The following is an 18,011-nucleotide window of genomic DNA, read 5'->3' as shown; positions in this document are numbered from 1 at the left end:
ATGAAAATAAAGAAAACTCTTTGAATGAGAAGGTGTGTCCAAACTTTTGGTCTGTACTGTATGTACAGTATGTGTATGTACAGTATGTGTATGTATGTGTATGTACAGTATGTGTGTATGTATGTATGTATGTGTGTGTATGTATGTACAGTATGTGTATGTATGTGTATGTGTGTATGTATGTACAGTATGTGTGTATGTATGTGTGTGTATGTATGTACAGTATGTGTATGTACAGTATGTGTATGTATGTGTATGTGTGTGTATGTATGTACAGTATGTGTGTATGTATGTATGTGTATGTATGTACAGTATGTGTATGTATGTGTATGTGTGTGTATGTATGTACAGTATGTGTGTATGTATGTATGTATGTGTGTGTATGTATGTACAGTATGTGTATGTATGTGTATGTGTGTGTATGTATGTACAGTATGTGTATGTATGTGTATGTGTGTGTATGTATGTACAGTATGTGTGTATGTATGTGTGTGTATGTATGTACAGTATGTGTATGTATGTGTATGTACAGTATGTGTGTATGTATGTATGTATGTGTGTGTATGTATGTACAGTATGTGTATGTATGTGTATGTGTGTATGTATGTACAGTATGTGTGTATGTATGTGTGTGTATGTATGTACAGTATGTGTATGTACAGTATGTGTATGTATGTGTATGTGTGTGTATGTATGTACAGTATGTGTGTATGTATGTATGTATGTGTGTGTATGTATGTACAGTATGTGTATGTATGTGTATGTGTGTGTATGTATGTACAGTATGTGTGTATGTATGTATGTATGTGTGTGTATGTATGTACAGTATGTGTATGTATGTGTATGTGTGTGTATGTATGTACAGTATGTGTATGTATGTGTATGTGTGTGTATGTATGTACAGTATGTGTGTATGTATGTGTGTGTATGTATGTACAGTATGTGTATGTATGTGTATGTACAGTATGTGTGTATGTATGTATGTATGTGTGTGTATGTATGTACAGTATGTGTATGTATGTGTATGTGTGTATGTATGTACAGTATGTGTGTATGTATGTGTGTGTATGTATGTACAGTATGTGTATGTACAGTATGTGTATGTATGTGTATGTGTGTGTATGTATGTACAGTATGTGTGTATGTATGTGTGTGTGTGTATGTATGTGTATGTATGTGTATGTGTGTATGTATGTACAGTATGTGTGTATGTATGTGTGTGTATGTATGTACAGTATGTGTATGTACAGTATGTGTATGTATGTGTATGTGTGTGTATGTATGTACAGTATGTGTGTATGTATGTATGTGTGTGTATGTATGTACAGTATGTGTATGTATGTGTATGTGTGTGTATGTATGTACAGTATGTGTGTATGTATGTATGTATGTGTGTGTATGTATGTACAGTATGTGTATGTATGTGTATGTGTGTGTATGTATGTACAGTATGTGTGTATGTATGTATGTATGTATGTATGTGTGTGTATGTATGTACAGTATGTGTATGTATGTGTATGTACAGTATGTGTGTATGTATGTATGTATGTGTGTGTATGTATGTACAGTATGTGTATGTATGTGTATGTGTGTATGTATGTACAGTATGTGTGTATGTATGTGTGTGTATGTATGTACAGTATGTGTATGTACAGTATGTGTATGTATGTGTATGTGTGTGTATGTATGTACAGTATGTGTGTATGTGTGTATGTATGTGTGTGTATGTATGTACAGTATGTGTATGTATGTGTATGTGTGTATGTATGTACAGTATGTGTGTATGTATGTGTGTGTATGTATGTACAGTATGTGTATGTACAGTATGTGTATGTATGTGTATGTGTGTGTATGTATGTACAGTATGTGTGTATGTATGTATGTATGTGTGTGTATGTATGTACAGTATGTGTATGTATGTGTATGTGTGTGTATGTATGTACAGTATGTGTGTATGTATGTATGTATGTGTGTGTATGTATGTACAGTATGTGTGTGTATGTGTGTGTATGTATGTACAGTATGTGTGTATGTATGTATGTGTGTGTATGTATGTACAGTATGTGTATGTATGTGTATGTACAGTATGTGTGTATGTATGTATGTATGTGTGTGTATGTATGTACAGTATGTGTATGTATGTGTATGTGTGTATGTATGTACAGTATGTGTGTATGTATGTGTATGTACAGTATGTGTATGTATGTGTATGTGTGTGTATGTATGTACAGTATGTGTGTATGTATGTATGTATGTGTGTGTATGTATGTATGTGTATGTGTGTGTATGTATGTACAGTATGTGTGTATGTATGTATGTGTGTGTATGTATGTACAGTATGTGTATGTATGTGTGTATGTATGTACAGTATGTGTGTATGTATGTATGTGTGTGTATGTATGTACAGTATGTGTATGTACAGTATGTGTGTGTATGTATGTACAGTATGTGTGTATGTATGTGTGTGTATGTATGTACAGTATGTGTATGTATGTGTATGTGTGTGTATGTATGTACAGTATGTGTGTATGTATGTATGTATGTGTGTGTATGTATGTACAGTATGTGTATGTACAGTATGTGTATGTATGTGTATGTGTGTGTATGTATGTACAGTATGTGTGTATGTATGTATGTATGTGTGTGTATGTATGTACAGTATGTGTATGTACAGTATGTGTATGTATGTGTGTGTGTGTATGTATGTACAGTATGTGTGTATGTATGTATGTATGTATGTGTGTGTATGTATGTACAGTATGTGTATGTACAGTATGTGTATGTGTGTATGTACAGTATGTGTGTATGTATGTATGTATGTGTGTGTATGTATGTACAGTATGTGTATGTGTGTATGTACAGTATGTGTATGTGTGTATGTACAGTATGTGTGTATGTATGTATGTATGTATGTGTGTGTATGTATGTACAGTATGTGTATGTGTGTATGTACAGTATGTGTATGTGTGTATGTACAGTATGTGTATGTATGTGTGTGTGTGTGTATGTATGTACAGTATGTGTATGTGTGTATGTACAGTATGTGTATGTGTGTATGTACAGTATGTGTATGTACAGTATGTGTATGTATGTACAGTATGTGTATGTGTGTGTGTGTACAGTATGTGTATGTACAGTATGTGTATGTATGTACAGTATGTGTATGTGTGTATGTACAGTATGTGTATGTGTGTATGTACAGTATGTGTGTATGTATGTATGTGTGTGTGTATGTATGTACAGTATGTGTATGTGTGTATGTACAGTATGTGTTTTGGGCTAACTCCTCTCACTCCACGTTGCACATAATGTTTCCTTTCTGTGCCCATCATATGATATGTGAATTCTTCTCTCGCCCTAGCTGCCATTGGCCTCCTGTACCCGTGTATTGACCGCCAGCTGGGAGAGCCGCACAGGTTCAAGAGAGAGTGGTCCAGCGTCATGCGATGTGTGGCGGTCTTTGTGGGCATCAACCATGCGAGTGCTGTATCCTTCCTGTCACATGTCAGGTTCTCTTCAGTACTGGGGTCTCTTATTCATATCGTCCAGAGATGTCCTTCATAACATTGCAGAACATGCTGTCCGTGTGAACCGGGAGGGGGAGGGGGGGTGAACACCCTGTCACTCCTAGAGATCCCTGGCTGATGCTTCCTGTGATCTCCTCACTTATATCCACCCCACAGATCTCCCAGTCACACCCGGTCACTCCTGGAGATCCCTGGCTGATCCTTCCTGTGATCTCCTCACTTATATCCACCCCACAGATCTCCCAGTCACACCCGGTCACTCCTGGAGATCCCTGGCTGATCCTTCCTGTGATCTCCTCACTTATATCCACCCCACAGATCTCCCAGTCACACCCGGTCATTCCTGGAAATCCCTTGCTGATCCTTCCTGTGATCTCCTCACTTATATCCACCCCACAGATCTCCCAGTCACACCCTGTCACTCCTGGAGATTCCTGGCTGATCCTTCCTGTGATCTCCTCACTTATATCCACCCCACAGATCTCCCAGTCACACCCGGTCATTCCTGGAGATCCCTGGCTGATCCTTCCCGTGATCTCCTCACAGAGATCCACCTAACACATCTTCCAGTCACACCTGGTCATTCCTGGAGATCCCTAGCTGATCCTTCCTGTCATCTCCTCACATAGATCCACCCCACAGATCTCCCAGTCACACCTGGTCATTCCTGGAGATCCCTGGCTGATCCTTCCTGTCATCTCACCTAGATCCACCTAACAGATCTCCCAGTCACACCTGGTTATTCCTGGAGATCCCTAGCTGATCCTTCCTGTCATCTCCTCACCTAGATCCACCCCACAGATCTCCCAGTCACACCTGGTCATTCCTGGAGATCCCTGGCTGATCCTTCCTGTCATCTCCTCACATAGGTCCACCCCACAGATCTCCCAGTCACACCTGGTCATTCCTGGAGATCCCTGGCTGATCCTTCCTGTCATCTCCTCACCTAGATCCACCCCACAGATCTCCCAGTCACACCTGGTCATTCCTGGAGATCCCTGGCTGATCCTCCCTGTGATCTCCACACATAGATCCACCCCACAGATCTCTGTCACACCTGGTCATTCCTGGAGATCCCTGGCTGATCCTCCCTGTGATCTCCTCACATAGATCCACCCCACACACCTCACAGTCACACCTGGTCATTCCTGGAGATCCCTGGCTGATCCTTCCTGTCATCTCCTCACCTAGATCCACCCCACAGATCTCCCAGTCACACCTGGTTATTCCTGGAGATCCCTGGCTGATCCTTCCTGTCATCTCCTCACCTAGATCCACCCCACAGATCTCTGTCACACCTGGTCATTCCTGGAGATCCCTGGCTGATCCTTCCTGTCATCTCCTCACATAGATCCACCTAACAGATCTCCCAGTCACACCTGGTCATTCCTGGAGATCCCTGGCTGATCCTTCCTATCATCTCCTCACATAGATCCACCCCACAGATCTCTGTCACACCTGGTCATTCCTGGAGATCCCTGGCTGATCCTTCCTGTCATCTCCTCACATAGATCCACCCCACAGATCTCTGTCACACCTGGTCATTCCTGGAGATCCCTGGCTGATCCTTCCTGTCATCTCACCTAGATCCACCTAACAGATCTCCCAGTCACACCTGGTTATTCCTGGAGATCCCTAGCTGATCCTTCCTGTCATCTCCTCACCTAGATCCACCCCACAGATCTCCCAGTCACACCTGGTCATTCCTGGAGATCCCTGGCTGATCCTTCCTGTCATCTCCTCACCTAGATCCACCCCACAGATCTCCCAGTCACACCCGGTCATTCCTGGAGATCCCTGGCTGATCCTTCCGGTGATCCGTCTTATAAGCATCCACCCTAATAATTTGCACACCAGTCCACAGGAAGTAGCCTCACCTGGAATTTCCTGTGGTCTCCTCGGACACATCCACCACATGGATCTTCCCCCGGCAGTTTGTTTCCAGCCGATACACACTTCATTTGCTTTCTTCAATGTTCACCTTAATGGTTTCACCAGAAAGTAGATTTTGCCAACAACATGCAGTTGTCGCTGACGTTGGCGGCATTGTCCATTGGCCTGTGGTGGACATTTGATCGCTCGCGGAGTGGGCTTGGCCTCGGTATCGGGATTGCTTTCTTTGCCACGTTGGTTTCTCAGCTGCTGGTCTATAATGGAGTCTACCAGTAAGTATGTATGGTTTGCTGTTACTGAGTGTTACTCTGCTCCCTTGTGACCTCCCGCCTGCTCTCCACAGATACACGTCACCTGACTTCCTGTACGTCCGCTCATGGCTGCCCTGCATCTTCTTTGCTGGAGGAATCACCATGGGGAACATTGGCCGTCAGCTGGAGATGGTGAGTATAGTGTTGGCAGGATGAACTGTGCCTTTTCAGGGCTGGATCCTTCAAACCAAGCTTACATTTATTACATATTGGCTTCAAATCACTAAACACGACCACATTCCCTAATGCAGAAAACAGCCGATGTTTCTTGCCAAACAACAAGTCACTAAGGCTGGCACCTCGTTTCAATGTAAAATGACTGACTTGTGCGGTAAATACCTCAATAAATGTCACTTCGAAAACATTACAGCATTGGGGAAAACAAGTAAAATGTTTAGTATTTATCTGCAGCCTGGAGCTGCTGGTAACTAGAAATCAGCATGTAGTAAATCTGACAGATGGAGATGTCGGGGCGAACCCCTCGCCCTGTACTACTTCCAGGTCGCTATGACCCGTAATAGTACGGCTGTGCTGGCCCAGAGGTGCACATCCTAGATCGCGCGCCTGTTGCCGGGCACTCTCTGCGCATGAGCGTGACGTCACTCATGACATCATACACGTGCAGAGAGTGCCCGGCAACAGGTGCGCGATCTAGGATGCGCACCTCCGGGCAGCGCAGGCGTACTACTAAGGGTCATAGCGACCCGGAAGTAGTAACGGCCCATAGAGATTCGCCCGCAAACAGTTCGGGCCATCTCTACTGACAGACTAGGGAGACGGCCAATAGGAAAAGCAACCGGGTCCTGCTACTCACCCTATTTGATCCAATCCACTGACAGGAGGGACTTAAAGAAAACAAAACACAAGAGTAGGAGAAATGGACATTCATAGAGGCTTTTCTTTATATAGGCTAATACACAGAAGAGCTCCCTCTAGTGGCTGCATGCACATCTAAAAGGGTGTCAGAAAACCATTTTATGAAGCTGTCACAAGACTGAGGCAGGAACATCTCATGCAGATCACGTGTCGCAGAATAATGACAGCTCCACAGCTGGGGAGACTCCTACATTGCATGCAGCTCACAGCAGACCAGCTCCAGTACAATAACAGGTGATTGAGTTGGAAAGGCAGGATTTATTGCACCTGGTGTTACCTGGAGATACAGGCATGTGTGCCATGGTGTGTGTACCTAATACTCACCCCAGCCCTCACTGCACCTGGCGTTACCTGGAGATACAGGCATGCGTGCCATGGTGTGTGTACCTAATACTCACCCCAGCCCTCACTGCACCTGGCGTTACCTGGAGATACAGGCATGTGTGCCATGGTGTGTGTACCTAATACTCACCCAGCTCTCACTGCACCTGGTGTTACCTGGAGATACAGGCATGTGTGCCATGGTGTGTGTACCTAATACTCACCCCAGCCCTCACTGCACCTGGTGTTACCTGGAGATACAGGCATGTGTGCCATGGTGTGTGTACCTAATACTCACCCCAGCCCTCACTGCACCTGGTGTTACCTGGAGATACAGGCATGTGTGCCATGGTGTGTGTACCTAATACTCACCCCAGCCCTCACTGCACCTGGCGTTACCTGGAGATACAGACATGTGTGCCATGGTGTGTGTACCTAATACTCACCCCAGCCCTCACTGCACCTGGTGTTACCTGGAGATACAGACATGTGTGCCATGGTGTGTGTACCTAATACTCACCCCAGCCCTCACTGCACCTGGTGTTACCTGGAGATACAGACATGTGTGCCATGGTGTGTGTACCTAATACTTACCCCAGCCCTCACTGCACCTGGTGTTACCTGGAGATACAGGCATGTGTGCCATGGTGTGTGTACCTAATACTCACCCCAGCCCTCACTGCACCTGGTGTTACCTGGAGATACAGGCATGTGTGCCATGGTGTGTGTACCTAATACTCACCCCAGCCCTCACTGCACCTGGTGTTACCTGGAGATACAGGCATGTGTGCCATGGTGTGTGTACCTAATACTTACCCCAGCCCTCACTGCACCTGGTGTTACCTGGAGATACAGGCATGTGTGCCATGGTGTGTGTACCTAATACTCACCCCAGCCCTCACTGTACCTGGTGTTACCTGGAGATACAGGCATGTGTGCCATGGTGTGTGTACCTAATACTCACCCCAGCCCTCACTGCACCTGGCGTTACCTGGAGATACAGGCATGTGTGCCATGGTGTATGTACCTAATACTCACCCCAGCCCTCACTGCACCTGGCGTTACCTGGAGATAGACATGTGTGCCATGGTGTTTGTACCTAATACTCACCCCAGCCCTCACTGCACCTGGCGTTACCTGGAGATACAGGCATGTGTGCCATGGTGTGTGTACCTAATACTCACCCCAGCCCTCACTGCACCTGGTGTTACCTGGAGATACAGACATGTGTGCCATGGTGTGTGTACCTAATACTCACCCCAGCCCCCACTGCACCTGGCGTTACCTGGAGATACAGACATGTGTGCCATGGTGTGTGTACCTAATACTCACCCAGCCCTCACTGCACCTGGCATTACCTGGAGATACAGGCATAAGTGCCATGGTGTGTGTACCTAATACTCACCCCAGCCCTCACTGCACCTGGCGTTACCTGGAGATACAGGCATGTGTGCCATGGTGTGTGTACCTAATACTCACCCCAGCCCTCACTGCACCTGGCGTTACCTGGAGATACAGGCATGTGTGCCATGGTGTGTGTACCTAATACTCACCCCAGCCCTCACTGCACCTGGCGTTACCTGGAGATACAGCCATGTGTGCCATGGTGTGTGTACCTAATACTCACCCCAGCCCTCACTGCACCTGGCGTTACCTGGAGATACAGGCATGTGTGCCATGGTGTGTGTACCTAATACTCACCCAGCCCTCACTGCACCTGGCGTTACCTGGAGATACAGGCATGTGTGCCATGGTGTGTGTACCTAATACTCACCCCAGCCCTCACTGCACCTGGCGTTACCTGGAGATACAGGCATGTGTGCCATGGTGTGTGTACCTAATACTCACCCCAGCCCTCACTGCACCTGGCGTTACCTGGAGATACAGGCATGTGTGCCATGGTGTGTGTACCTAATACTCACCCCAGCCCTCACTGCACCTGGCGTTACCTGGAGATACAGGCATGTGTGCCATGGTGTGTGTACCTAATACTCACCCCAGCCCTCACTGCACCTGGCGTTACCTGGAGATACAGGCATGTGTGCCATGGTGTGTGTACCTAATACTCACCCCAGCCCTCACTGCACCTGGGGTTACCTGGAGATACAGCCATGTGTGCCATGGTGTGTGTACCTAATACTCACCCCAGCCCTCACTGCACCTGGCGTTACCTGGAGATACAGACATGTGTGCCATGGTGTGTGTACCTAATACTCACCCAGCCCTCACTGCACCTGGCATTACCTGGAGATACAGGCATGTGTGCCATGGTGTGTGTACCTAATACTCACCCCAGCCCTCACTGCACCTGGCGTTACCTGGAGATACAGGCATGTGTGCCATGGTGTGTGTACCTAATACTCACCCCAGCCCTCACTGCACCTGGCGTTACCTGGAGATACAGGCATGTGTGCCATGGTGTGTGTACCTAATACTCACCCCAGCCCTCACTGCACCTGGCGTTACCTGGAGATACAGGCATGTGTGCCATGGTGTGTGTACCTAATACTCACCCCAGCCCTCACTGCACCTGGTGTTACCTGGAGATACAAGCATGTGTGCCATGGTGTATGTACCTAATACTCTCCCCAGCCCTCACTGCACCTGCTGTTACCTGGAGATACAGGCATGTGTGCCATGGTGTGTGTACCTAATACTCACCCCAGCCCTCACTGCACCTGGTGTTACCTGGAGATACAGGCATGTGTGCCATGGTGTGTGTACCTAATACTCACCCCAGCCCTCACTGCACCTGGCGTTACCTGGAGATACAGGCATGTGTGCCATGGTGTATGTACCTAATACTCACCCCAGCCCTCACTGCACCTGGTGTTACCTGGAGATACAGGCATGTGTGCCATGGTGTGTGTACCTAATACTCACCCCAGCCCTCACTGCACCTGGCGTTACCTGGAGATACAGACATGTGTGCCATGGTGTTTGTACCTAATACTCACCCCAGCCCTCACTGCACCTGGTGTTACCTGGAGATACAGACATGTGTGCCATGGTGTTTGTACCTAATACTCACCCCAGCCCTCACTGCACCTGGCGTTACCTGGAGATACAGGCATGTGTGCCATGGTGTGTGTACCTAATACTCACCCCAGCCCTCACTGCACCTGCTGTTACCTGGAGATACAGACATGTGTGCCATGGTGTGTGTACCTAATACTCACCCCAGCCCTCACTGCACCTGGCGTTACCTGGAGATACAGGCATGTGTGCCATGGTGTATGTACCTAATACTCACCCCAGCCCTCACTGCACCTGGCGTTACCTGGAGATACAGGCATGTGTGCCATGGTGTATGTACCTAATACTCACCCCAGCCCTCACTGCACCTGGCGTTACCTGGAGAGACCGGCATGTGCGCCATGGTGTGTGTACCTAATACTCACCCCAGCCCTCACTGCACCTGGTGTTACCTGGAGATACAGACATGTGTGCCATGGTGTGTGTACCTAATACTCACCCCAGCCCTCACTGCACCTGGTGTTACCTGGAGATACAGACATGTGTGCCATGGTGTGGGTACCTAATACTCACCCCAGCCCTCACTGCACATGTCGTTACCTGGAGATACAGCCATGCGTGCCATGGTGTGTGTACCTAATACTCACCCCAGCCCTCACTGCACCTGGTGTTACCTGGAGATACAGGCATGTGTGCCATGGTGTGTGTACCTAATACTCACCCCAGCCCTCGCACCTGGCGTTACCTGGAGATACAGGCATGTGTGCCATGGTGTGTGTACCTAATACTCACCCCAGCCCTCACTGCACCTGGTGTTACCTGGAGATACAGGCATGTGTGCCATGGTGTGTGTACCTAATACTCACCCCAGCCCTCACTGCACCTGGCGTTACCTGGAGATACAGGCATGTGTGCCATGGTGTGTGTACCTAATACTCAGCCCAGCCCTCACTGCACCTGGCGTTACCTGGAGATACAGGCATGTGTGCCATGGTGTATGTACCTAATACTCACCCCAGCCCTCACTGCACCTGGCGTTACCTGGAGATACAGACATGTGTGCCATGGTGTGTGTACCTAATACCCCAGCCCTCACTGCACCTGGTGTTACCTGCAGATACAGGCATGTGTGCCATGGTGTGTGTACCTAATACTCAGCCCAGCCCTCACTGCACCTGGCGTTACCTGGAGATACAGGCATGTGTGCCATGGTGTGTGTACCTAATACTCACCCCAGCCCTCACTGCACCTGGCGTTACCTGGAGATACAGGCATGTGTGCCATGGTGTGTGTACCTAATACTCACCCCAGCCCTCACTGCACCTGGCGTTACCTGGAGATACAGGCATGTGTGCCATGGTGTGTGTACCTAATACTCAGCCCAGCCCTCACTGCACCTGGTGTTACCTGGAGATACAGACATGTGTGCCATGGTGTGTGTACCTAATACTCACCCCAGCCCTCACTGCACCTGGCGTTACCTGGAGATACAGGCATGTGTGCCATGGTGTGTGTACCTAATACTCACCCCAGCCCTCACTGCACCTGGTGTTACCTGGAGATACAGACATGTGTGCCATGGTGTGTGTACCTAATACTCACCCCAGCCCTCACTGCACCTGGTGTTACCTGGAGATACAGACATGTGTGCCATGGTGTGTGTACCTAATACTCACCCCAGCCCTCACTGCACATGTCGTTACCTGGAGATACAGGCATGTGTGCCATGGTGTGTGTACCTAATACTCACCCCAGCCCTCACTGCACCTGGCGTTACCTGGAGATACAGGCATGTGTGCCATGGTGTGTGTACCTAATACTCACCCCAGCCCTCACTGCACCTGCTGTTACCTGGAGATACAGACATGTGTGCCATGGTGTGTGTACCTAATACTCACCCCAGCCCTCACTGCACCTGGTGTTACCTGGAGATACAGACATGTGTGCCATGGTGTGTGTACCTAATACTCACCCCAGCCCTCACTGCACCTGCTGTTACCTGGAGATACAGACATGTGTGCCATGGTGTGTGTACCTAATACTCACCCCAGCCCTCACTGCACCTGGTGTTACCTGGAGATACAGACATGTGTGCCATGGTGTGTGTACCTAATACTCACCCCAGCCCTCACTGCACCTGGTGTTACCTGGAGATACAGGCATGTGTGCCATGGTGTGTGTACCTAATACTCACCCCAGCCCTCACTGCACCTGGCGTTACCTGGAGATACAGGCATGTGTGCCATGGTGTGTACCTAATACTCACCCCAGCCCTCACTGCACCTGGCGTTACCTGGAGATACAGACATGTGTGCCATGGTGTGTGTACCTAATACTCACCCCAGCCCTCACTGCACCTGGCGTTACCTGGAGATACAGGCATGTGTGCCATGGTGTGTGTACCTAATACTCACCCCAGCCCTCACTGCACCTGCTGTTACCTGGAGATACAGGCATGTGTGCCATGGTGTGTGTACCTAATACTCACCCCAGCCCTCACTGCACCTGGTGTTACCTGGAGATACAGGCATGTGTGCCATGGTGTGTGTACCTAATACTCACCCCAGCCCTCACTGCACCTGGCGTTACCTGGAGATACAGGCATGTGTGCCATGGTGTGTGTACCTAATACTCACCCCAGCCCTCACTGCACCTGGCGTTACCTGGAGATACAGGCATGTGTGTACCTAATACTCACCCCAGCCCTCACTGCACCTGGTGTTACCTGGAGATACAGGCATGTGTGCCATGGTGTGTGTACCTAATACTCACCCTAGCCCTCACTGCACCTGGCGTTACCTGGAGATACAGGCATGTGTGCCATGGTGTGTGTACCTAATACTCACCCCAGCCCTCACTGCACCTGGCGTTACCTGGAGATACAGGCATGTGTGCCATGGTGTGTGTACCTAATACTCAGCCCAGCCTCCACTGCACCTGGTGTTACCTGGAGATACAGACATGTGTGCCATGGTGTGTGTACCTAATACTCACCCCAGCCCTCACTGCACCTGGCGTTACCTGGAGATACAGGTATGTGTGCCATGGTGTGTGTACCTAATACTCACCCCAGCCCTCACTGCACCTGGTGTTACCTGGAGATACAGACATGTGTGCCATGGTGTGTGTACCTAATACTCACCCCAGCCCTCACTGCACATGTCGTTACCTGGAGATACAGCCATGCGTGCCATGGTGTGTGTACCTAATACTCACCCCAGCCCTCACTGCACCTGGCGTTACCTGGAGATACAGCCATGCGTGCCATGGTGTGTGTACCTAATACTCACCCCAGCCCTCACTGCACCTGGTGTTACCTGGAGATACAGCCATGCGTGCCATGGTGTATGTACCTAATACTCACCCCAGCCCTCACTGCACCTGGTGTTACCTGGAGATACAGGCATGTGTGCCATGGTGTGTGTACCTAATACTCACCCCAGCCCTCACTGCACCTGGTGTTACCTGGAGATACAGCCATGCGTGCCATGGTGTATGTACCTAATACTCACCCCAGCCCTCACTGCACCTGGTGTTACCTGGAGATACAGGCATGTGTGCCATGGTGTGTGTACCTAATACTCACCCCAGCCCTCACTGCACCTGGCGTTACCTGGAGATACAGGCATGTGTGCCATGCTGTGTGTACCTAATACTCACCCCAGCCCTCACTGCACCTGCTGTTACCTGGAGATACAGACATGTGTGCCATGGTGTGTGTACCTAATACTCACCCCAGCCCTCACTGCACCTGCTGTTACCTGGAGATACAGGAATGTGTGCCATGGTGTATGTACCTAATACTCACCCCAGCCCTCACTGCACCTGGTGTTACCTGGAGATACAGGCATGTGTGGCATGGTGTGTGTACCTAATACTCACCCCAGCCCTCACTGCACCTGGTGTTACCTGGAGATACAGACATGTGTGCCATGGTGTGTGTACCTAATACTCACCCCAGCCCTCACTGCACCTGGCGTTACCTGGAGATACAGACATGTGTGCCATGGTGTGTGTACCTAATACTCACCCCAGCCCTCACTGCACCTGGCGTTACCTGGAGATACAGACATGTGTGCCATGGTGTGTGTACCTAATACTCACCCCAGCCCTCACTGCACCTGGTGTTACCTGGAGATACAGCCATGCGTGCCATGGTGTGTGTACCTAATACTCACCCCAGCCCTCACTGCACCTGGTGTTACCTGGAGATACAGGCATGTGTGCCATGGTGTGTGTACCTAATACTCTCCCCAGCCCTCACTGCAACTGGTGTTACCTGGAGATACAGACATGTGTGCCATGGTGTGTGTACCTAATACTCACCCCAGCCCTCACTGCACCTGGTGTTACCTGGAGATACAGGCATGTGTGCCATGGTGTGTGTACCTAATACTCTCCCCAGCCCTCACTGCAACTGGTGTTACCTGGAGATACAGGCATGTGTGCCATGGTGTGTGTACCGAATACTCACCCCAGCCCTCACTGCACCTGGTGTTACCTGGAGATACAAGCATGTGTGCCATGGTGTATGTACCTAATACTCACCCCAGCCCTCACTGCACCTGGTGTTACCTGGAGATACAGGCATGTGTGCCATGGTGTGTGTACCTAATACTCACCCCAGCCCTCACTGCACCTGGCGTTACCTGGAGATACAGGCATGTGTGCCATGGTGTGTGTACCGAATACTCACCCCAGCCCTCACTGCACCTGGTGTTACCTGGAGATACAGACATGTGTGCCATGGTGTGTGTACCTAATACTCACCCCAGCCCTCACTGCACCTGGCGTTACCTGGAGATACAGACATGTGTGCCATGGTGTGTGTACCTAATACTCACCCCAGCCCTCACTGCACCTGGCGTTACCTGGAGATACAGACATGTGTGCCATGGTGTGTGTACCTAATACTCACCCCAGCCCTCACTGCACCTGGTGTTTCCTGGAGATACAGACATGTGTGCCATGGTGTGTGTACCTAATACTCACCCCAGCCCTCACTGCACATGTCGTTACCTGGAGATACAGCCATGCGTGCCATGGTGTGTGTACCTAATACTCACCCCAGCCCTCACTGCACCTGGTGTTACCTGGAGATACAGGCATGTGTGTTACCTCGAGATACAGGCATGTGTGCCATGGTGTGTGTACCTAATACTCACCCCAGCCCTCACTGCACCTGGTGTTACCTGGAGATACAGGCATGTGTGTTACCTGGAGATACAGGCATGTGTGCCATGGTGTGTGTACCTAATACTCACCCCAGCCCTCACTGCACCTGGCGTTACCTGGAGATACAGGCATGTGTGCCATGGTGTGTGTACCTAATACTCACCCCAGCTCTCCTGCAGATGCAGGCGGAGCCACCTCATGTGTGTGTGTCGCCTCTAAGTGTCACAGGGAATCTGAAGTAGGAGGCGGCCATCTTCTTTCCCTTCTAACTAATGCCAGTTGCCTGACTCCTGTGCAGACTCTCAGTCACTGGCCCGGAACGAGCATGCTGGGCACATGCAGGTTCTGTGCTGCTCCCGCTGCACATGTCAGAGGAGCTGATTGTATTCTGTGCCAGGAGGATCAGAGTGATTTACTAACCATACTGAGGAGGAGAGGACATGATAGCTGCTACAGCCTGCAGTACTGACAGTTACCACTAGATGGTATATAAGACAGCGATCAGCCAGAGACACTTTAACAGAGAATGGCTTCATTTTATCAAACATTACAGCATGCGGGAATGCAGAATCCATCTGCTCTTCTACGGCCAGGTACATATAATAGAGAGACAGAACCCGGTGCAGAGGGATGGTAATGTATCTCACTGACTATGTGCATAGACATGCAGATACACACACACCGCAGACATGCTACACAGCACGGACACACACACACACCGCAGACATGCTATACAGCACGGACACGCACACACCGCAGACATGCTATACAGCACGGACACACACACACACACCGCAGACATGCTATACAGCACGGACACACACACACACACCGCAGACATGCTATACAGCACAGACACACACACACCGCAGACATGCTATACAGCACAGACACACACACACCGCAGACATGCTATACAGCACAGACACACACACTCTGCAGACATGCTATACAGCACGGACACACACACACACACCGCAGACATGCTATACAGCACGGACACACACACTCTGCAGACATGCTATACAGCACGGACACACACACACACCGCAGACATGCTATACAGCACGGACACACACACACACCGCAGACATGCTATACAGCACAGACACACACACACCGCAGACATGCTATACAGCACGGACACACACACTCTGCAGACATGCTATACAGCACGGACACACACACACACACCGCAGACATGCTATACAGCACGGGGACACACACTCTGCAGACATGCTATACAGCACGGACACACACACACACCGCAGACATGCTATACAGCACGGACACACACACACACACCGCAGACATGCTATACAGCACGGACACACACACTCTGCAGACATGCTATACAGCACGGACACACACACACCGCAGACATGCTATACAGCACGGACACACACACACCGCAGACATGCTATACAGCACGGACACACACACACACCGCAGACATGCTATACAGCACGGACACACACACACACCGCAGACATGCTATACAGCACAGACACACACACACCGCAGACATGCTATACAGCACGGACACACACACTCTGCAGACATGCTATACAGCACGGACACACACACACACACCGCAGACATGCTATACAGCACGGGGACACACACTCTGCAGACATGCTATACAGCACGGACACACACACACACCGCAGACATGCTATACAGCACGGACACACACACACACACCGCAGACATGCTATACAGCACGGACACACACACTCTGCAGACATGCTATACAGCACGGACACACACACACACCGCAGACATGCTATACAGCACGGACACACACACTCTGCAGACATGCTATACAGCACGGACACACACACTCTGCAGACATGCTATACAGCACAGACACACACACACCGCAGACATGCTATACAGCGCGGACACACACACACCGCAGACATGCTATACAGCACGGACACACACACACCGCAGACATGCTATACAGCACGGACACACACACACCGCAGACATGCTATACAGCACGGACACACACACACCGCAGACATGCTATACAGCACAGACACACACACACCGCAGACATGCTATACAGCACGGACACACACACACACCGCAGACATCCTATACAGCACAGACACACACACACCGCAGACATGCTATACAGCACGGACACACACACACACACACCGCAGACATGCTATACAGCACGGACACACACACTCTGCAGACATGCTATACAGCACAGACACACACACACCGCAGACATGCTATACAGCGCGGACACACACACACCGCAGACATGCTATACAGCACAGACACACACACACTCTGCAGACATGCTATACAGCACAGACACACATACACCGCAGACATGCTATACAGCGCGGACACACACACACCGCAGACATGCTATACAGCACAGACACACACACACTCTGCAGACATGCTATACAGCACAGACACACATACACCGCAGACATGCTATACATCGCGGACACACACACACCGCAGACATGCTATACAGCACGGACACACACACACCGCAGACATGCTATACAGCACAGACACACACACACCGCAGACATGCTATACAGCACGGACACACACACCGCAGACATCCTATACAGCACAGACACACACACACCGCAGACATGCTATACAGCACGGACACACACACACACACCGCAGACATGCTACACAGCACGGACACACACACACACCACAGACATGCTATACAGCATAGACACACACACCGCAGACATGCTATACAGCACGGACACACACACTCTGCAGACATGCTATACAGCACGGACACACACACACACACCGCAGACATGCTATACAGCACGGACACACACACTCTGCAGACATGCTATACAGCACGGACACACACACACCCCAGACATGCTATACAGCACGGACACACACACACCGCAGACATGCTATACAG

General features: G+C 49.6%; 1 protein-coding gene across 1 annotated transcript in view; it reads left to right on the top strand.

Annotated features, from left to right (window-relative positions):
• The window catches only part of INSIG2 (insulin induced gene 2), a 52,204-nt gene that overhangs the window by 20,451 nt on the left and 13,742 nt on the right, over positions 1 to 18,011 (top strand). Inside the window, exons 3-5 of the mRNA XM_068247136.1 lie at positions 3,362 to 3,486; positions 5,526 to 5,692; positions 5,764 to 5,863. Of these exons, the coding sequence (XP_068103237.1) occupies positions 3,362 to 3,486; positions 5,526 to 5,692; positions 5,764 to 5,863 (392 nt within the window). The remainder of the gene's footprint in view (positions 1 to 3,361; positions 3,487 to 5,525; positions 5,693 to 5,763; positions 5,864 to 18,011) is intronic.

Source organism: Hyperolius riggenbachi, chromosome 7 (assembly GCF_040937935.1).
Source record: "Hyperolius riggenbachi isolate aHypRig1 chromosome 7, aHypRig1.pri, whole genome shotgun sequence".
Classification (NCBI taxonomy): domain Eukaryota; kingdom Metazoa; phylum Chordata; class Amphibia; order Anura; family Hyperoliidae; genus Hyperolius; species Hyperolius riggenbachi.
Note: the sequence above shows the minus strand (reverse complement) of the source record. Positions and strands in the feature narration are given on the sequence as shown.